We start from the raw sequence: 23,049 nt of genomic DNA on the forward strand, positions 1-23,049 counted from the left end.
TAAAAGGGGAAAAACTTACTCTCATATTTTGGTACTGGCAAAGGAGGTCCCATGAAGAGATTAGCATGTCAATGTAAACAAACCAACGGCAACGGTGGCTGTGCTAGTGAGACATCCAGCTCTTTGGACAAACGACACCACATCGAGGAAAGGAGAGAGGCACAACGAGAGGCACACCCACGCAGAGAGAGAGACACAGACAGAGAAACAGACAGAGAAACACACAGAGAGACACAGAGACCCACACAGAGACCCACACAGGGACACACACCCAGAGAGAGACACACCCACAGAAAGACACACCTATACACAGAGAGACATACACACAAAGTGACACAGAGAGAGACATACACACAAAGAGACACAAGAGAGAGACAGAGGGAGACGAACACAGAGGGAGACACACATAAACCGAGAGACACACACACAAAGAGATACACACACAGAAAGACACATACACAACATCACAGCCAGTTGTCATCTGCTAAAAAACGAGAGCCATCGCCACATCGAGGGAAAGGGGCAACATTGGCTTTGTTAGTGAGACATTTAGCCCGTTAATGTAAAAACATTTAACTTGGTAATGTAAATTGGTAATGTAACTCAGAGAGTCGGAAATAACTGCTGACAATGACAAGTAGGATGGAAACATTGAACAACCAGTTAAGGCTTTACCTGGTTAATAACGTCCTTCTGATTGCTCAATTTGTACCCATCTTCTCGGTTGACGTTATGTCTATGTTTATATGGCTTCATGAACAAATCTTTGATGGTAGCCCGACGGTTCGCAAAGTACCTTGGTCTCGGAAAAAACAATGTCGCGTGAGCCCACAGCATTCAAGCAGTGATCAGCTACGGCAGCGGTATTGGTTCTGCCGTGTTTCAAATCTGCCTTGCGTTCGCGAACACGGTCCGAAACATGTCGTTTCGTTTCCCCAATTTAACTGCTACCGCAGACACAACTTAGTTTGTAGACACCAGGGTATTGCATGTCAGGAATCACATCTTTCACAGATGGGATCGGGTCACGGATTTTGTGTACTGTGTTGAATCAAACCTGAATCTTGTGTTTGTTCAAGATTTTGGAAATCTTTTTGGTAACCCCTGCTATCTATGACAAGGTGATGGTTTTGATTGGGTCCTCAGATGGTTCTCTACCCATGGTTGGGGATACAGCTTTGTGGATTGTGCGGTCAGAATATCCATTCATCTTGAGGGCTTGGCGTACGTGCTCCAGTTCACTGGATAGGTGGTGCTGGTCGGAAATGCAGTGGGCCCTATGGTGTAGTGTTTGATGAGGGAATTCTTCTGGGCTGGATGGTGGTGGGAATCAGGCTTTAGATAGTAATCTGTGTGGGTGGCTTTCCTGTAGACAAGTGTCCCAACGAGCCATCAGGTCTCTTCTCAATCAAAACATCCAGGAATGGTAGCTTGCCATCATTTTCCACTTCCATGCTAAATTTGATAGATGGGTGTATGGGGAATTGATGTGGTTGAAAAATTGGTTCAGTGCTGACAGGCCATGTGACCAGATGACGAACGTGTCATCTACGTATCTCCCCCCCATATCGATTCCCATCTTTGGATTTCCCACTCGCTTAGGCACAATCTCTAGCCCCCACCCTCTTGCCCGATGCGGCAACTCCCCTCCCCCCCCCCTCTCGGCTCGATATATAAGGACTTGATTCAGCAGCCTGTTTCTCTATCCCACCTGAGTTCGATTGTTTGTGTGGCAATCGAAACGTCGCGATCTATTATTTTTTCTACCTACGTGACTTTACCGAAAAAACCAAAGAGTATAGAATAAAACGATGAAAAAACGGTGCGATAGAAGGAAAAGACGAAGAGTTATGTTACATACAATTTGTTGCTCAACAATTGAGAATCACTTGTGGTTAAAATGGCAGCAACAAGCGCATTGAAAACAGTGCCATTTGAATCGTGCATTCCCACACCCTATCTTAGAAAAGTACAAATTACAAGCTTGCAAAACATTAATACAAGACAGACATCACCAAATGTCTTGACTACAGATAATAAATCAGACATGACCGTTTGCATACACAACAAACAACTGATACCTTGTATGTCTCCCTGTGGATCCTTATAAAACCACTTCATAGCGGCCTCGTGGGTAAGTGGAAGAGCAGACGCCCTGTTCTTTGTGTCCAGACGATCCTCCTCCAGGGAGGTGTCCTGCAGCGATGCCACCATCTTCTCAGCTTCCTGAGGCACATGAGAGAGAGAGGGATGTGAGAAGGAAAAATAACACCACGCTGGAGTTAAACAGCCAGGGGGGTCTCACTGAAAATGAGGCCTCCACCCATGACAGAAACCTCTCACCAGCTGAGGTGTGCAACTCAGAAAAGAGGGGACTTGCTGCTACAGTGCTGAAGGAGTGGACTCACATTGAAGGATTCAATCACTCCAAGAAGAACTTACTGACAGGGCCAAGTCAAGTCACTGCAAGTAGCAGGGCCAAGTCAAGCCACTTCACCGCAAGTGCCAGCGCCAAGTTAAGCCACTCCACTGCAAGTGGCAGGGCCAAGTCAGTGAACAGGTGGCCTAAAAGCATTCCAGTGACCAGTGACGAGGACTTCAGTCCCAGGGCCAAGACCAGCACGAGTCGGGACCAAGGCAATAATCTGGAGTGGGGCGGAACAAGGCAGATCTCTGCCCTCTGAGTCCTCCTTGGGGTCCATCTCAATGACAATCAGGGACCTCATTAAACAGACACCTGCGACACTTTGATCCTGCAGACGACAGTGCTATTGGGATGAGTGGGTCGGTGATTGATGGTACGTTCTGTATTGTGCTGATGGTGGTGTGCGAGTTGGGTAATTGAGTGTATGCTATTGTGCTCTGTTAATAGCCGTTGCGTCACGTGGTCGACACTGCACATAGATATTGATATAAAAACACGTGCAGCGACTCTACCATGTGTAAACAGTATAAACCTACCTTACGTTAAGTTTATGCTGTCTGTTCTTCGAAGGTAATGTGTTTGATTGCGTTATTACTTAAGGTTCCTTAGCCTGCATATTTTGGGTTAATAAATATTGTAGCCTAAGCGTTGTTGTTTTGATGTTGCACCTTCAAACGGGTGGAAAACCAAACCAGTCACTTGATCCTTCAGTCCCTGACCTTGAGAACTACAGGGACCTTTGTGTGACCAACAAATTAAATGAGGCCTCAATTGACCATGTATGATACTGTGACTGACACAAACACACAGACAGAATGAGAAATTAAGTTGCGTTTGTATTGTTATGATAGCGCAGATGCTACCAATGTGTTTCAATATGGATTTTGGAGTCCAGTCCTTTTAAAGAAACTATGATTTATATAATCCCAGACGTCTTAATTTTTCAGTTAAGGCCTGTCGCATGACTTGAGCACCTGTAGATTATACGCCCGGCTTGTGTGGGCTCACCTGCTCTAAGTGCTTGAGGCCCTCATCATCATCATGATCATGGCCAACGACTCCATCTCGCTTGCCAGAGCCAGGCCCCGAAATGCCCACAGAGTTCAGGACATCAGAACTGACAGCCTTTGAGCTTGAGAGGTCTGAAAGGGAAAAAATTAAGTTGCATTGGTGAAAATTTAACTCTTACCTTCAGTACACATTCTACATTGATGCATGGTATGAACGTTTAGTTTTGGAAGATTATGGATCAAGGAGATACATTGTGAGCATTATGCACTCTAATATAGGCATTCTCATTCAAAATAAAAAAAAAAACAGAAAATCAGGCCTGGATATAACACAAAATGTATTTTTGTTTTGGATTGACTCAGAAACCGGATGTCTGGTCACTTACGTAGTTTTCCCGCCAAAAATGGCACCAACTGGCATCGGGTGATATCGCTTTTGCAAGCGCACAGACGTACAAACACACTACAAGATGTAAACAATTAAAAAAACATCAGAAAGTGTCCTGAAAAAAATAAAAATTTTGAACTTCGAGCTCCATGCTCAACAATGCAACATTGTTCCTTCCCAAAAACATATGTAGCGATGAGTACATTTCTGTCTTGGGCTTTCACAGGTATACTGATTCGAACTAAGATCTGTCACCATATATAGCATATTCCATTCATAATGTCATGGGACTCCCATAAAAGAGAACAGCAGCTCATTGGGCCCTTTCTGCAGAATGAAATCAAACCTAATTCTAAGAGTATATTCACGTTAGCTGTGGCGAGAGAGTCCACATTAGTTAATAAGTCCGGCCTCCGACAAACTGTCCCACTTAGGTGGCTGAAATCAATTTATTTAGTTTCTTTGATCAGATTGAGTCTGGGTGTCTCGTACACCGTAGCAATGTGACAACGTTGACGGCGTGATCGGAGAATTGTAATGAACTTACTTGGTCCATGTTTGGGTGGGAATTGGCTTCAGCCACGTACTATTTGTAGTGGATAGGAGGCTGGATTATTTACGAATGTGGACTCTATCCCCACACGGATAACCTAAAAATATACCGTTATAAAAGTGTAATGGGTTCAACTGAGTCGCAAACGTAGACTTTGGAAACAACACATTTATTCAGTTCCAACACACGGGGTAACTTCCCCTGAACAAAATAACAACCTAAGGTGGTGAAGCACCCGGCTAACTACACTGGTTACTACGTAACTGCTACTACGGACCGGGACCAACGACTTCGGCCCGGGTCCACGTGTTTGAGACTCGTTGAACGGAGATCGTAGATGGAAGGGTTTCTTCCAGGATGAACAACAACCCTGGTCCCCTCTCGGGACCCGGCTTATATTCTCTATGGCGTGGCCGGCTCCGCCCTATGCCACGTTCACCTTCCAGAATTCTTGGGGAAGGATCTGGGTCCCAATCACGTGACTCCCCGAGCCCCCTCTTGGGGCCACTATCAACTTCACCGGTCACGTGTCCTCCCAGGTCAACCAGAGTGCCATGGCCTCACACAACTCTATCCTTCGGTCGGCACCCACACACCCTGTCCTGTAGGGTCGGCACTGCACTTAAAGTGTGGTGCCATCCAGCGCTATTATTCAGTGCACACCGTGCCCCTCTAGGGCCGGAACTATACCCACATTGTGGTATCCGGCGATGTCGCTACACCGCACGCCGTGCCCCTCTGGGGCCGGTACTGCACCTACTGCATGGTCACATCCAGCCATGTCACTACAAAAGTATAGATTTTTCTTTTTCTAAACATGAATGCAGTAACGAGGTGGAATTAACAAACTAAAAATGTTTCTTCTTCATGAACACATTTAAGGCACACAATGGGCACATTTACATCACCAGTTTAAGAAATGCCATTTTCATAAAACACACATTTATTTGAAAAGATGTTTTCAAATAATGCCCTTTTTATCTAGAGAAGCCTCAGCGAATCCTAATACTACTCATGGTGAGCAAAGCTGAGAACCTAGGGAAAACTACACACATACGTGCATATGGCTTCAATCTCCCTCTGCACTGCCGTCTCCTGGCCATCTCACAGATTAAATTGCAGATAAAACTGAATAAAGTTTAGAACACAATCATTAGGTGTATCAATGTTCCTGTTGTTTATAACTTGACCAGTGACTGCATACAGCTTCTCAAATTCATGCTAATGCACAATTCGGGCTATAAAGCTTCCATTTATTGACCCCCCCCCCCCTTAATGGAACATTTTCGCCAGTTATAAACATTCAGGCTGGCCTGCCTAGGATCCATCCTGGGTTTAACCAGGCTAGATTGTGTGAACTCACAAATCTTTAAAAAATCTGAACAGTCCTATCGGTGAGCTCCTCCGGCAGGCAAGGCTGTGTTGGCTGGGGCATGTAACCCGCATGCCCAAACAGCTTTTGTTCGGCAGGGTAGAGGGGGCTAAACGGGGCTAGCGAAGAGATGGAATTATGAGATACGAGTGGATATGGAGCTGAGATGACTTGCCAATGACTGGTACCAGCGATGTCAAGATCAACCCCTGTGGAGGAGGCTCGTTAAGAACTCTACTGGGTCGTTGGAGGCTGACGCCCTTAGAAAATAAGGAGAGCAGAGGAGCGATGCTCACAACAACGAGTGGAGTGCCGGGCGGCTAAAACACAGCAAGTTGGCAAAGTAGGGGGCACAGGTGGTGCATCAACCAGTCATCTCAGTCAGTCAACCTATGGCACCTGGGTCTATCCCGTGATCTCCTGCCAGCAGGCCGTTTGACACTTCACATGGACTTAAAGTGCACATAGCTTGGCACAAGCACTGTGGTGACGTCACTCCCACTTCGTGGAGAATGGCGGTTATTGTTGTTGCCGTCTTTGTATCTGTGTGTTTCTCCGTATCTGTCTATTTCTCTGTGTGTCTGCGAGAGTATTGGTGTCTGTGTCTCCCTATGTATTTGTCTCCATGTTTGTGTATCTCCATATCAGTCTCCAATCTGTCTCCATGTATTTGTGCAAGTGTATTTGTCTTTGTATCTCTGTGTCTGTTTGGCCAAATGCATTATCACCCTGTGAGCAGCACTAACATCTTCATACAAAGGTAGGATCCTCTGAAACACACCTTTGCTGCCAAGATAATTCCAAAATGTGTAAAATTACCCTATTTCCCAGCAAGGGTTAGTATTTGTGCCTCCTCTTCTGACTTAGAAGCCACCAGCCACCACTGCTTTTCACACACCGCCTGAATGGATATGGGTCCTAAAAAAATTACGTGCCTACTCAGGTGGGTCCCGAGTTGGGAAGGTTTGGGAACCCCTGATTATAGAGGAAGCATTTCCCAATGTCTCAACTGCAGCATCAAGACGTGAATTCAAACTGGCGAACTTTGAACTGCAAATTTAATATGCTCACTCACAATTGCACCACAACAGCTCCCCGAGGTATAAGACAATCGTTATAAACACCTTCCTGCGGAGGGAGATGGTAGGAACGTTGGGTTGCTCGGTCAATGGCCAGGGTCAACGGCGGCGTGGTGTATTCCGCAACTGTGAGGGCGGGCACAAGCCGGCGTGAGTAGGTTAAACGTTGAGTTTTATAAGGGCACCACGGGGTGACCAGCCCCTCCCCACCCAGCCCCTCCCCACCCAGCTCCTTCCCACCCTCCCCTCCCCACCCAGCCCCGCCCTCCTCACCCAGCCCCTCCCCACCCTCCCCTCTCCACCCAGCCCGACCCTCCCATTTTTTGATGCACGACGGACGGATACAATAATCCGCTGTGGGCTGGTGTAACCAGGAGGTTCCTACCAGTATGACACCATGTACCCAGTACTGCATGGTGATATACACACCTTGTGGTGAGCCATGCTGCAGTGTCTGATTGTCAGGCACATCCATTTTTTCAGGATCTTTATGTGAAATGGAACCCTCTTCCCGCAATGAGAGCTGGTTCCCAGTCACAGCAGGCAGCTCTTTTGAAAAACATTGCGTTGGTGACAGTCGGTCTTCCTGTTTTCCACTTTCGAGGGATGCTTCTGCACAAGAGAGAATGTAACAATAACATCATGAGAATGCGGAAGCTATAAGACACATATCCTAGGTGTCTGGAGACATGCCATCCGACACTCAACTGAGAGCTCGCTGTTTGCTGCGTTACACATCTAAGTATGTCGTTAATATGCTTGTCTCTCAAGCGAGAAAACCCAGGTGTTGCAGAAATTTCTTCAGCAACAGCATATTAGGAAGCAACTGGAGTTATGCACTTTTAAATCTAGATTGAAAACTCATTTCTTTAGAACTGCCTTTTGTGTTTAGTTTGTTGTCCTTCACCCACGCCTCCAATTAGCACTGTTTGCTACATACGGTACGAAAGAAGTTCAATATACAGGGTGTTTCAAAAAGATGGACCCGATTTGAAATCGCTATATCTCTGCAACCACAAACCGCCCATGAATGAAACTATTACTATTTGAAAGGGCAGGGCATAGAGTTTCAAATGATTACCACTAGATGCCTCTCCCAGTGCACAAACAGCCCCTATCCTCAGTCATTCGCAAGACACACTGCCTCAACATTGGATAGGTCGCACGGGACCCCAAGACTTGGCGCTACACTCTTGGCCCCCAAGATCCCCAGACATCACACCCTGCGACTTTTTCTTGTGGGGATACATCAAAGATCGTGTTTTTGTGCCACCATTAGCGACTAATCTGGATGACCTCAAAAACAGAATCACGGCAGCGGTGACTTCAGTGGAAGAAGACACTTCGAGAGGCGTTTGGGACGAATTCAACTATCGTCTCGATGTTGTCCGTATAGCAGGTGGAGGGCACAGAGAATTTAGAAAATTATTAGAAAAACTTGATAACTCATTAAACCGTTTGTAACTTTTTGTGTAATTGTAACATGTTGCCATCGTGAAATATACTGCTTTGAAATTGGGTTCATCTTTTTGAAACACCCTGTACATTGCATAAACAAGTGGGACTGCGCGTGTTCTGACTGCACACACATCTGCTGCAGGATAAACCCAACTAAATCAATACAAAATGAAGCTTGTCATATTATGCCCCATATTCTTCCATGGATAAAGGAATGTTTTAACTTCTTGGTTCTTTCGGTAAAGTCACGTAGAAGGGAAGTAATAAAATAATAAAAATAAAACATAATAAAATAATTCTCACGACGTTTCGGCCACAACGCAAGTAGCCGTCCTCAGGTGAAAACCAGGTCTGTCGAGGCGACGCTGTCGACAGACCTGGTTTTCACTTGAGGACGGCTACTTGCGTTGTGGCCGAAACGTCGTGAGAATGATTTTATTATGTTTTATTTTTATTATTTTATTACTTCCCTTCTACGTGACTTTATCGAAAGAACCAAGAAGATGAATCCCTGCAGTCACGAAAGCTTTAAATCAAATGTTTTAACCCTTTGATATACACCCATTTTTCGTATCCATGTGTCAGCCTGCAGCCAGCCAGCCACCGTTTTGTTGTTCAAAATGGTGGTGAGCCTAGATTTCTTTTTAGTGGAAATTTGTGGAATAACCATGGCATGACCCTTGTTTTTAAACTGCAATGTTTGTTTTCCAAATGTTGCCAATAGATGGCAGTGGGCATATAGTCGTATGTGTGACCTGCAAAAGAACAAGACAAAGATTCCCCAGTATAACCTTAACAGACTGTTGGGGCCAGTGCTGTTAGCGAGTACCTATGAAGGTCAGAACCGCACACGAGGCGGTGGGTGGCCAGCATCAAGCCCGGGCGTCTTTGTCTCTGGAGTGGCAATTTTTTACACATCACACTAGGTACTCAATTGAGGCTGAGTCGATCTAGGAGAGGCCCAGGACTGGTTCAGCTAATCGTCACTCGTGTTGGCGGTGAGCAGGAATCGAACTCAGGCCGCCCGGTTCGTCGTGCAGTGCGCTAACCCCCTACACTACCACTACACTATCATCGTGTGTGACCTGCAAAAGAACACATCTACATCCACACATATGAAATATCGATGTCGGCCACAGGAGGGCATCATTGCCAGGTATTGAGAATAGACGAGATCTGGCTGTGAAAGGATTAAAAATCCATCTGGCCTTAACCTTGCGTCATGAGCATCGACAGACCAAAAAGTGTCAGAAACTTGCAGGTCTTCCGATACCGGGGTGGACAGAGCTCATCTCTCATCATTGTTTACAGAACCAACGCAGATCTACACATCACGAGTAGCGCTCTGAACAACAATTACCATCCCAGTCGTCTTGAGATAAGAGTTTTTCCCCGTCTTTGTTGTCCCTGCTGCACTGTCGTTCCTCGGCATCTTCCCGTCTGAACTCCCCCTCATCATCTGCTTCCTCATCCTCTTCGTCGGCGCCCTTGAATTCCAGTTCTTGCTCTTCAGGGATGGGCTCCTTCGGGCCCTTCTGCAAAAGCAATGGCCCGTTACAAGCACCACACGCCCGACCTGCATCTACACACGACAACTACAGGCTTCGCTCATTCACTGGCAGTATCTCAAGAGACGACATCACGTCCTTAGCCCTCAAATGGTTTACCAATCTCGATATCAACATAGAACTTTGCGAATCACTCTGCCATACAAAATAATTCCAAGTCATTATTTGCACATTTATAGTAATTTCTTGATTAACATTCATAAATCTTAGTACAGATTTCCCACAGGCCCATGCTGCACTCCAAATGGACAGAGGGATCGGTGACAGAATGTTACCTTGAAGGACATGAACGCTCCGGATGAGTCGAAGGTGCCCATCTCCCCCTCGTCATCCAGACACCACTCGGGCAGGTTGTCATCGTCAAAACTGCCCGAGCCAGACCGCGTGCGCCGGTACGCTCCTCCTCCTCCTCGCTCCTCGTCCCTCTCCCGGAACTCAAAGTCGAACCTCCTCCTGGGACGCTCACCCGGCTCGCGCCACCCGGCAGAGCGTGGCCCGTCTACATACGCAAAAACCCCGACGTGCGGTGCATCATAAGAACACTTCTTCCAAGCACCAGGGTTGTTCAACCATTGTTGCTAAAACCGGCAACTGATTCCAGTGAAAGTTTAGTACAACACCGATCAGCACGTGCGAATGTACAAACTGCACTGGCAGCAGGCCTGATGCTAAAAACTCATCGGAGGCTCAAATGGCTTGAATGCAACATTGCACGATTTTAAACTAAATTTTAACTAACTTTAGTCTGTAGATAAATCTCTCACGGCAAACGAGTCGGGTGCAGAGATGAAGTAAGGCATGCTGTGTAGCACTAAGGGATGGGCTAGGTGGCCAAAATCTCCCTCTGTGGTCTGGATGGGCCGTGCAGGACAATGCTGATGTTGATACCAACATCATTCAGTGGGTGGCGACATTAAGGATAAAAAAACTTGCAGCCCTGCAATTGTTCCGTTGCACTGTTGTAAAAAAACTATTTGTATTTTACCAGGTAAGGCCCACTGAGCTATATAGCTATTTTGTCAGAAGCAACCTGGCCATAAATGATAGCGCAACGAAGGGGCTTATTATGTGGAAATTGATAGCAGCCAAATACTCTAAATGCATGTTCCTAAATGTGGAGAGGTAGACATTCCCACACTGTACTCCACCACACTCGACATGATCGACTACCTGTGGTGCACCCATGTATACTGCTTGGTGGACAGAGGCGGTGGGGGGGGGATTCGAGAAACTTGCTCCATTGTTTCAACTGCCAGGCCAGGAGATGGAACTGAACCCAGCGATCTCCGGTGTGCTGTCCATAACACAACTGGGGCAGCTCCCTTTGTTTCTCAGTTTAAAATATGAAGGCATTGCATTTCGTGCTCTAGACACTTCTTTGTGTGTGGAAATCCGGTAAATGGGCTTGTATCGGTTTTGCATGTACGGATGTTGACTTTCGTCATGTGATTATAAGCGACGCAAAAAAAAAAAACTCTACCCAAATCGCACACCTACCATGTAATGACAATGGATCTGTTTTTTTTTTCAAATTAACTTTGTTAAGTGCTTTTTCCGTTTACTTTGTTGTCCTTCCCCGCACTTCCAATTAGCAAGGTTGGCTACGTACGGTGTGAAAGAAGTTCATAATAAATATGTAATGCGAGCGTAAGCGAAGTTTCGCCGCTCAGCTCTGGGCCAATCGGACGGTCCGGAGTATTGGGGGCGGGGCCCAGTAAGGTGGGCGTATGGGGAGGTCCGCCGCTCAGCTCCGGTCCAATCGGATGCCCGGATGATCAGGGGCGGAGCCTAGGGGCGGAGCCGGGGGGGGCGCTAAGTGAAGGGCGTGATCTGGAAGGTTCGGAAAGGGCGTGATGGAAGGTGGAGACGGGATGACGAGAGAGGGGAATATATGGGGGATCCGGAAGAGGCTCGTGGCAGTTGGCATAGACTCAAAGTGGGACCACGTCGAGCCGTGGGAGGTCTCCAGCGCCATCGGCCACGTGGCTGGAGACGACTCCAAGCACACCGTCAGCCAACGGTGTGTGGGAGTGCAACTGACGGAATGAGCGCGCGGGGCGCGCCAGTGGAACAGCCGGTCCACAGTCGGGACCGGCGGAGTGTGAGCGGCATAACAAGAATAAAGACAGAGACGGAGACCAAGCTGTGTGTCGTCAACGTCGGTTATTACACATATGTTAAAAAACAGTACAATACGAATTTTAAAAGATTATATTTTTAACAGTCAAAAAAAGGTAATTTGAAAACGTCTTTCAGTGCAGGAGCCAAATGTTTGGCTAAACATAATTATGGAACAATATGTAGGATCAATTAATTCCCATGATGGGCCTGGCGTGGGGAGGGCCTCATCCAGCAGTGGAGTAACAAGGGGCCATGTACATGCTGGCTCAGATCCATCTCTAAATTTGGTACTGAAGTGCATGTCATGAACAAGCCAGTACTTTGGTCCGTTTCAGTTTTTTTTTATCAATCTATTGTTTACTGATAAGACGTTGATTGCTTGGTGAGGGTCTTCTCTTTTATAAATATTAGACTAGCAATCTGCACATCCTTTGGACGTGACAGTCCGTCAATCCAAGTCAGCCAGAAAAATAAACTCCTTAAAACATTTTTTTTTAAACAACGGTTTTATCAACAACTTCGTTTAATTCACGGTCGAGAAGTATGTCAATGGCGCCTGTGACACGCGGCGCCTGCTTTTTGTGCGAGCCGATTCCACAGTTTAGGGACCGCGGCGTTTTTGATCTACACCAATATATATAAATAATAAGGCGTCTATACAAAATGTGAATTGCCTTAAAGTAGCGAATTAATTGATTAATTGATGCCGGTTTTGATACAGGCGTACCGGATCTGAGTACATGTGCTAAATGTGGAATTGATTGGACAACGGGAAGTGGACGAAACTTTATTACAAGATTTGACCACGACAAACAGAGGAATCAAGTTAAGTAAAACCGTTGAAAAACTTTGATCTTATAAAAGTCGTGCATCTCTCCACCGTTCTCTTGCCTTCTCTGTAATCTATATCGCATTTTATCTAACCATCCTCCTTGGTATCTGTTTCTATTATCAATTCCTGTCCCCTCCTCTCTTCCCTAAACTACATCTCACCCACTTCCTTCTCCCCCTCCCCCATTTCTCTCTTTCCTCACTCTCCTTATTCGCACTTCCCACTTTGTGCATTCTCTTTCCTCTCTTTTTAACATCCATTCACTCTCCTCTCTGTTCTTATCCTACTCTGATTCTCTCCTCTAACTCCCTCCCTCACCTCCCGTCTCTATCCCATTTGCACGGGATCCTCAGTCTGGGTGGAGCGTGGGTGGGAGGGAGGCGTGACGTCAGTGCGATGCATGAACCTGGCTCAAAACTGTGGGATGTCGGTGACGCAGATGTGTGTGGTGGCACCACTACTACACGCGAGCACTTGCGCACAAGCCAGCCAGGAATTTAGTCAGAATTTTTTTTTCTACTATAGTATGTTTCAAAATATCTCTTCCATAGTGTACCCGGCCAGGTGGCTCGGCGCTAGAGCGAGTGGCTCGCAATCAGCAGGTTGCAAGTTCAAATCCAGGATGTAGGTTGACTTAGCCTATCACCACTTTGTGGGGAAGTCAACAGTGGTTGTTCTATGGAATGAGGAATCCTCACCACTGGCTCAGTGCTGTAGAGAGGAGATGAGTACAGCCTTGATGCTTATTGCAACAGGACGACAGCTGTATGTGTGCATGTGTTTGTATGTCTATGTATCTGTATGTGTGTGGTGAGAGTGGTAATGCAGCGGTTAACGCACTGCGCTACGAATTCGGCGACCCGGGTTCGATTCCCACTCCCGGCCAACATCAGTGACAATTATCTGAACAGGTCCTGAGCTTGCCCTAGGTTGACTCAGCCTCAAAATTAGTACCTGGTGCAGTGTGTAAACATTGCCAGGTATTCAAATGAGTACCTGGTGCGGTGTGTAAACATTGCCACGCAACCGCTCATGTACCATTCTGACCTTCATAGGTGCTCACTAACAGCACTTGCCCCAAAATTATGTTAAGGCTCTTTGGGGGGTCTTTGTCAATTTTACGTGTAAGGACTTGTATTTATACCTTACCCGGACTGCTCTGCCTCCACCGCTCCCCATTGGCCTCTTCGCGCATGGCTCGCCAGTTCTCACTATCAGACCGCGTGAAGTCGTGCTGCTGCTTTTTGGCCAGTAATGCACTCGCTTCGTCAAACACCGGTCGAACGGACGGAACGGCTGTGGGTGGCGGGGGCGCAGGTGGCACCACGGCTCCAACAGCTGCAAAACATTGAGAAACAAGAACAACAGTGCAGCGTGAAAATTACACTCAAGAGAAGCTACATCACTACATCATCAAATAATATTGATGTATACATACACTTTACAAGGAGTTGCCGTGGTGTAAAAGTGACCACACTGAACTTGCTATCCAGAGGTCCCCGCTTCATTTCCATATCCTGTCGTGGCAGTTGAAACCATGGGCCGATTTTTCTTAAATTATTTGTCACTCAGCTTTTCAGACAACTGGCAAGTGTGAAAGAGTAGACCAAATACCCTCCAGAGCTCTAATTTGTAGAAGCATTTTCCGCCAACAGTGGCATTAGCAAACTAAGTACAGGGCTGCACATATATATTTAACATGTACACACACATTCAATAAATGTGCAAATACAAATATATTTAAAGAAAATAAGGTTCAGATCCATTCTTTAACATTTCATTCACTGTTTATAAGTATAGACTACAATCCTTTTGCAATCTTTTTTTTGTTCCCTTTCCCACAGCTCTCATATGACATGTCACATGATTAATCCAGACACCAACTAATTGAATTTCCCCCCTCTTAGCGCGCTCAATAGCAACCAGGCATGTGTGCATTAACCTTTCAGAAGGCTGCTTGGAGCAGTGCGACTGGGTAATGGAGTGTAAAAACAACACAGAGTACACAGAGACAACTGTCACCCCCCACCCAGCGCATAGGGAGGTTTGAGCACACATCCAACTTTTCCATAAGCCAGTAGAACGGTGAGTGCCCTGCAGTTGGCTAAGCATGATCGTGAACTGCTCCTGTGCTGCCCTACGCACAGCGCTCATACCGGTCACAGGTATGTCGCCTCTCCTAAGCCTAAAGCCGTGTGTGGGATATTTAATGTTTGTGTATATAACACGTGCCTGTTGTCAAAATCTCTCTCCAAGTTGATGTGTTTGTAAAAAAAAAGCATTGAACTCACAACGTTATGTTTTTGAACATCTATCATATATTGTCTGCATTTATACCGTGCCTTATTGCTGAACGTGCTGCGATTCACTTTTATCGAGTCATATACAGCAAACTTAGACCTGAGATGGCAAAAACCCAAGACTGCAGATTTTACATTCATAACCACGGACATTTTAAGACCCAAATTAACTTCAAACAAACAACATTTTTCATAAATCTCACACCCATGCATTCTGCAGATCATGTGTGCTCACGTGGATTGTAACCAAATGGGGAAAAGCTAAACACAAGCAATAAGGGCAATCTATTGTGACAGGGTTGATAGAAACATTCTAGAAAACCGTGAAGAGCACCCGAACAACGATGAGCAGAGAATGGACATTTTTTTTTAAATACGAGAAGTCTGTATGTACACAAGTAGAGATTCAGTTTGTGGACATAAATAATGTGTATACAATTGTTAATTATATGCTGACATGGTTTTATATGTTTGGTCTCAACAAGGGTCATAGTGAAGGCACTTATAAATAACACATAGAAAAATTGAGTATTGTATAGCTGGCTAAGGCTTGTGAATAAACGTGACTGGATGTACGTATATTTAATTTATTTCACGCCGTATGTAGCCAACCATGTTAATAGGTGTGGATGATGTATAGATATTATAAACCAGTTTGTGATGTAATATCATTTCTCTGTATATTTCGGAATGGTATTAGAAACAAAATAACGTTAATAAATAAAATAAACTGATTAGAAATCCACGGCGTTTAAATAACGAGGGCGTCTTAGAGATGTTTTCCCTTGCTCTTGGGGTCCTCTGAGTTTCTCTGATTTGGCCGATTTAATGCGAATGAATTTATAGCAAAGTGCATTAAGACACAAATACAACTTACAATCATACACATGAACAATATACTTACCAACAATATCATCAACTATGATCAATTCACTGCTGGTGGAAGGTTATCGCTTTGCGATTAAACATTTTCATCCAGCTTTGTTTATTAAAATATACACCTAGGATAACTTATGTTGTTTTCATCACGAACTCCAGTTCTCAAAAAGCATTCCAACCTGTTCTCAACCGCCTCTATTACGTAACTTTGATTTCGGTTCATCTGCAATAGCTGTCCGAAGTAAATGTATCCTGCTGTGTCTTCCAATTGTGTCCCTTCGACACATCTCCAAGCGTTTAGCGAACTTGTTGTACATTAGTTACATTTTGCTCATTTATCTTGTGCCAAACTTTGCAGCCATATCAAGTGTTTAATTCATTTGCTACAGTTCCTTACCATTGGTGATTGATGATAATGACCATGTCATCAGCAAATTTGATGAATGAATATCAATTACCATTTTACCTATCGCATTATGTGCACTTGTGACAAGTATCATATTCGTCAAAAAGAAACAAATATTTGCGTTCACATGCAAGACATGCATTGAATACTCAGACTGGGGTGTCTGCTGTAGCAACATAGAAAACTAGAAAAAAATATTTTAATTGAGCTGATAGTTATCAATTTAACGTGGCTTGGAAACAATTTAAATAGTAGTCATATTTTCAATAACTAATTCTTGTAAGATGATCAAATGTTCTTTCAGCTTTAGTTCATATAATAATGCTATCCCACTACAGGCTTGTATATTCATGAGTGGCTCGAATAATAATCCATATGTTGATGAATGGTCCAGATGAATGAGAATAAATCTATAATTAATTAATTGGCCATGGTGAACACTAGAGTAAAACCACATTGATTGTATGTAGCTGCACAATGCAGACTGGTGTGGCTACATGGGGTTTTACTGTCGCATTAACCATAACTACAAGTTAAATTATTCTGACCAATAGACAATATGGTAATGCAGTTAAAACACTACAGAATACAGTACATTAAATAGTTGTTGGCTTATATAGTAAAATACACAGTTTAACACGTAAGGCTTTCGTTACCAATATCACCCATAATACCAATTTTTGGGTTAGATCACGTAAATGTATAAATGTGTCATTAAATGTTGTGGCTTTGCTCTCCAACACACCGGTGTGCTGTATTAATAACGAAGTGGCATGTTCTGTTCACGTGACAAACCTTACTAATTGACTGTGTCGGGTGGTGGCGGGTTTAACACCACACATTTATATATTTACACGATCTAACCCAAAAAAACCTGTATTATGGAAAATACACACACATTCACACACTGGTACATTAAATTTATATACACATATACATAGGGCTTTTGTTACTTAAGTTTTCATAAATTTAGCAGCTAGCCAGACTTCAGCTCACAGAATCAGGGCTTCTCAATTAGTCTGATGAGCCAAGATTTTCCTAATATCTAGCTTAAATCCGATTGATTGTTCCTCTGAGGCCATGACACTTATTTAAGAAGCCTGGTCAGGTGACACGGGAAGCACGACTTCCTGGATTTTTATTCTGACGTCATGGATTTTGAACTGAAGCGGCTTTACAAGGTTTGAAACGAATTCACAAATCTTATTGCTAAATTTAGTTATGAAAATAGTTCTTGCACTTACCGGTGACCTGAAACAATAATAGCTGGTGTATTAAATGCTTTTGTGGTGGAGGGTTTAACGGCACAAATTTGATCAGGTCATTCCGTGGGCTAACCCAAAAAACAACTATTCATAATCATGGCTGAAAAATCCTACGTGTTAAGGAAACCTACATGTTAACGTATCCAAGCCTTTCTAAACGATGAAAAGGCATTTACCCAGTGGAAATTCATGCAGTCATCCACGACTTCAAACCAAGGCCTAAATAAAAAGATTTGGAACGAACAAACCATTTAATAGAGTGGAACTACACTGAGAATCCATTAAGATACCAACATACATATCAGAAGAAGAGTCGGACAAGGTGACAGAGTTAGTCAACGTTTCTCACAGTGATATTAGAAGATGTTCCTGTAAAGTGGATTGGGGAAACAAAGGCATAGGTATAAACAGAGGTATGTGTGTATGGCTCTAAATGTAGAAGTTTCCTCCTAAAGCAGAAGCTAAAAACCGGATTACGTGACTGACCGAGAGGCGAGACGCACGTTTATGCAGATTGTCCCCTTGCAGTATTTTCACTATTTCCTGAATGAAGGCTGGCCAACCAACACAACACATATTAATGAACACTGTGCTCGAAGATACTTTGGACGCCAAGAGTGATGAATTTTAAAAATTCACAGACTAGAGTGGCCATTGTGAAGTGATTTGGATGCTAAAAACTGGATTGGAGTTTCCACAGGTGAACACGACTGAAATTTTCGTTTACACCAATGTGCCTGACACCTACAATTCCAGTTTCTGTATATTCTAACCACAGGATTTCTCGGGCTACTACCATAGTTACTGTTTCTATGAACTTCACTCATCGATTCCTCCACACATATTGTAGATTCGGTCGACCAGACTGACTATTTCGTCTCATCCATACTGTGTTCAACCACCACACTGCATCACTCATCCACTTAACCACCCTCGTAATACCTACTATAATCACCCAGGAATCCCCTTAACGCTCGTGACGTCACTCCACGTCGACCAGCCCCCCTCATTAATAATCAAGAACAGGTTACGTCCTCCACATGGACCCGTCCCTCATTAGTAATGAGCAGGTCATGTCACTCCGCATGGAGAACCCCCCCTTATTAATAATCATGAACAGGTGACATCCTCCAAATGGACACCCTCCCTCCATTAATAATAATTAGCGGGTGACGTCACTCCACATAGGGAGGCGATGCGCCTCCTCCCCCCTCCTCAGCGTCAACTCACAACCCTCACGTCACGCGCGCGATCTCCGTAACGCTGTTGAGACATAGAAGTGAAAAGGACGTCTTGATGAAAGAGGGATTAAAACCTTTAAATGAAATAAGTCTGTCACCGCGGCCTTACAAATTGCACACAAATGGATGCAATGAATATCACGTCGCAGTCTGCTTTTCACTTGCAAGTTTCAGATTTACTGCAATACACCCGTCCTTGGACGGGCAAAAGGCTGGTATATAATAACGAGGCAACACACCTCATTCCCATATTGGTCTCTCCACATAATAAATACAAGTATTTTTTCTTCACACATCCATTCGGCTGTTTATTTATTGTTACGTATAGTCTCCACGATAGCACTCATGATTATTTTACGTGTTTAGTGACATCAGTTAACATCTTTAACCTATGCATCCTGACATCGCTTAATCACTGAGTTCCAGCCCAATGCTTAATAAATGATCTATTGTCAAGAATTCCGTTATTTTCTGCTCAAACAAGTATTGAGGTGATGCTCATATCCTCCTTACAGCACTGAGCCAGTGGTAGAAATGTTACATTCCTGTGATGTAGGCGAGTCTATCGATAGGACAACCGCTGTTGACTTCCTCACAAAGTGGTACTACCGTAATTTTATCCACCCCAGATAAATGATAGGCTATCAACCCCAACCAGGATTGTAACTCTCAACATTGTGATTGTGAGCCGCTCTCTCTACCACTGACTCATCGGGCCTGTAATTACTCTATAACTATTTACATCGCTGGTCAATCCACTGCTGGACACTCGCCTTACCATATTATGTGAGTCACGGGGGCATCATTTGAGCATACTTCACCACACTGTCCATAAGGTTTTTTTGGGTTAGATCACCTAAATATATAAATGTGTCATTAAGATCCACCACCACCCTACACAGCCAACTATTAAGGGTTGTCACGTAAACAGAACATGCTAATTTACATTATCAAGCTACAGATTTGTCCTTTATATTTAAACACATAAAACTACACGGGGTACTATGTGGAGTAACCCAATTTGTTCTTGCGGTTTCCTTATCACATTTCCTTCAGGCCTGACGCTGCACCATTATTTGTGCCAATCAACACAATTCCCGCCATTTGATTTTAAATAAGACTGTCTAAAGAACGGCTAAAGACCGCCAGCGGTAAGAACAGTCGCTTGTTATTACATTAACAATAACCACCGAGTAACTTATTAAAGAGCATACACACGTACACATCATACGCAAAACGATTAATACATTTGTGCTGCTATCCATTCTACAACTATTAGACAGCTCAGCGACGACCAGCAAAGGTGGGTCTAAAAAAATGCATGCAACCCAATATTCATAAAAACGGGTTTTCATTGTAAGAATGACAGTGTGTATTTTATAAACAATAACATATTACTTGGTTCCAACGGCAAAATTATGAAATAGCGCAGATCATTTCATCATTCATGCCTCGTCTTGCCTTTCCACTGCACTGCGTGAAACGTTTAAATCGCTACGGGGTAATACATTTTTTTACAAATTAAAAGTCTCAAAATGACACGCGATAAATATTACTGTATTGTTGACATAATAAAGAATGTTCCAAAATGTCCTACTTTGTCTTCAGTTGTTGAAAAACAGTAGTATTAGTAGACATTTATAACCAGATGAGAGTCCATTGAAACCAGGGGTATATTTATTTTTTGTTCAAGATAACCATTGCTAAGTTGACCGAGGCAAGCAGCATGTTTTACATAGAATGTTAGTGTGATGTTGGCAGCCTGTAACCTTTCAATTCTGGGCCATATATTAAAACCAATGGCTAAAAAAGACACGTTGCTGCGTATGGCCAAGAAAGACTTGCGAGCAAACTCAACGTACAGTGCGTTGTCAACTTTGCTGGCCGCATGGCGCTCCAAATCACAGAGGTGGAAACAAGAATCAAGCTTAAGAATATTTCACAAATCTTGACTTAAAGCTTTCGTGACTGCAGGAATTAATATTCTTTGGGTCTTTCGGTAAAGTCACGTAGATAGGTTCAAAGAAAATAACCTATCTAGATCACTTTACCAAAAGACCCAAAGAATATATTTGACAAATAAGTGTGACCGAATTGTTAAGAAAAAATTTAAACGGTACGAGTTTGTGAATTTCAAATTTAACAAACGTGAATATTAGAGACAGCCATTACATTTTCCAAAATCACTTAAGAGTATGTTACCTTCTCAATGAAACCGACTCTTCTAGCTGTGGTTGTTTATTCACGACTTTAAGCAAATAATCCAGGAAGGTGACTTGTGATCGAAATATCTCTCTTAAGAGCCAAATTGTGAACGGGGCCTCACTGCAGTAACTTCAAGAACCACGAGGTCTTCAAAGAAGGCCTTTACGTTTAGCACGTTATATTAGTTTTTCTTTCAGTTTATTTATTAGGTATAGCCCTGTGAGCCATGCGGCTCTTGAATCCGGTGCAACCGCAACAAACAAAAACATGAACAAGAAACAACTTGAAGTGACTACACGCAACAGAAAAGCCAGGAAAAAACAGCAAAGTCTTCCAGAAAAAGCACCGTATATCAATGCTGTGTTCAAAAATACCAGTGGGATGCAAGTCAAACAATAACTATAAGACAATTTAAATTAAAGTTATCAGTCTAACTCTGTACTACAACAAACAAATATGGCTAAACCAAAACGTTTTCAAAATCCGCAAAATAAAGCTATACATTTTTTTTACAGTGATCATAGGAACTGTGATTCAAATTTAACAATAAACGATATACATAAACATGTACGACCAAACTTTGCAGCCATAGCTGGCAGCATGAGTCACTCCATAACAGCAGGAGTATCAGTAGGAGTATCAACATTTTTCAATGCACCTTTAAAGATCAGCACACTATAATCAAAACTCAAGATCATACTTTGCAGCGGTCATCCAGAGCGATACCTTTGATTTCAGGCCACTGAATAGCAGTGGCAGCTAGGGGTGTACAACTCCTCTAAAGCAGTTTTGAGTGAAGATCTCACAGGTAGTGATCCAAGTTTCAGTTTATTGGCGCTAACATTCCAGACCCTGGGGGCATCAAAAGCAAAGGCCCTTCCTCCAGTATTTGTACGGCAATAAGTAATGTGAAGCTGGTAAATGAGCGAAAACCTTATGGCATAATTTGTTCTTCGAAACAGTGAGGAGATCCAGCAGGTAGTCTGCTGATTTTTTTGTATGTATCTATATATACAAAAAAATGTGTGTCTGTTCAAAATGTTTAGCGTACTTCCCGACATGTAACAAACTTGAAATTTGCGATGTGGGTACTTTCCAGACTGTACACAATGCAAAAATTATAAAAATAGACTTTGGTATTTTGGGGGGGGGGGACGCAATAATGCATATTTTTTGCCCGGCAAGTGAGCTGTGACGTCACATCTGTCATGTCACCCGCGCATGTGTAGTGGTTAGCACGCTGCGCTACGAACCCGGCCACCCGAGTTCGATTCCCGCTCACGGCCAACACCGGTGACGATTCTTTGAACCGCTCCTGGGCCTCCCCTAGGTCGACTCAGCCTCAAACGAGTAACTGGTGTGGTGCGTGAACATCACCACTGGGGAGGCAAAGGCGGCCGGGCGTGGTGAATCCAAGTCCCGAGCAAAGCCGGGTAGTAAAGCTAGTCGTGAATAAATAAGATCTGATGCACAAGCCGTCGATCATTAAGAGATGGTAAGTTTGACCCAATGTAGAGATCACAGTGGTGGGTCCTATATGGGCAGTTCAACGCAAATCTTAAGGCCGAGTGATAAATTGAGTCAAGCTTCTTCAGTGCAGTACTGAGGGCTGATTTATATACGATGTCACAGTAATCAAGTAGAGGCAGTATGGTAGCTTTTATCAATTCCTGAATGCCCAGAGCTAAAAAAATAACTGCCCGAGTGAAAGGTGTTCATGCATCGCAGCCTCAAGCAACAATGTCACCATACCTTGAAAACCAATAAGCATGTATATATAAACATTACCTATAAACACTACATTTAGTAAGTAAACTACTTACATCCCCAGCCCAGTAAGTGAACTATTAAATGTGGATGGATGCAATTTGCAAAAACCTTTAATTGCAACTTTAATTTGAGCATGTGAATTCCAATTATAGAGATCTATAACCTCAGCACTGTACT

General features: G+C 43.9%; 1 protein-coding gene across 9 annotated transcripts in view; it reads right to left on the minus strand.

The window, feature by feature from the left end:
* The window catches only part of GIGYF2 (GRB10 interacting GYF protein 2), a 131,793-nt gene that overhangs the window by 54,204 nt on the left and 54,540 nt on the right, over positions 1–23,049 (minus strand). For all 9 annotated transcript variants that reach the window (XM_078869497.1, XM_078869498.1, XM_078869500.1 and 6 more), the window contains exons 8-13: positions 13,956–14,144; positions 10,129–10,352; positions 9,646–9,820; positions 7,257–7,439; positions 3,434–3,567; positions 2,082–2,226 (exon numbers count right to left, since the gene is read on the minus strand). In XM_078869497.1, the coding sequence (XP_078725623.1) occupies positions 2,082–2,226; positions 3,434–3,567; positions 7,257–7,439; positions 9,646–9,820; positions 10,129–10,352; positions 13,956–14,144 (1,050 nt within the window). The remainder of the gene's footprint in view (positions 1–2,081; positions 2,227–3,433; positions 3,568–7,256; positions 7,440–9,645; positions 9,821–10,128; positions 10,353–13,955; positions 14,145–23,049) is intronic.

This window comes from Lampetra fluviatilis, chromosome 28 (genome assembly GCF_964198595.1).
Source record: "Lampetra fluviatilis chromosome 28, kcLamFluv1.1, whole genome shotgun sequence".
NCBI lineage: Eukaryota > Metazoa > Chordata > Hyperoartia > Petromyzontiformes > Petromyzontidae > Lampetra > Lampetra fluviatilis.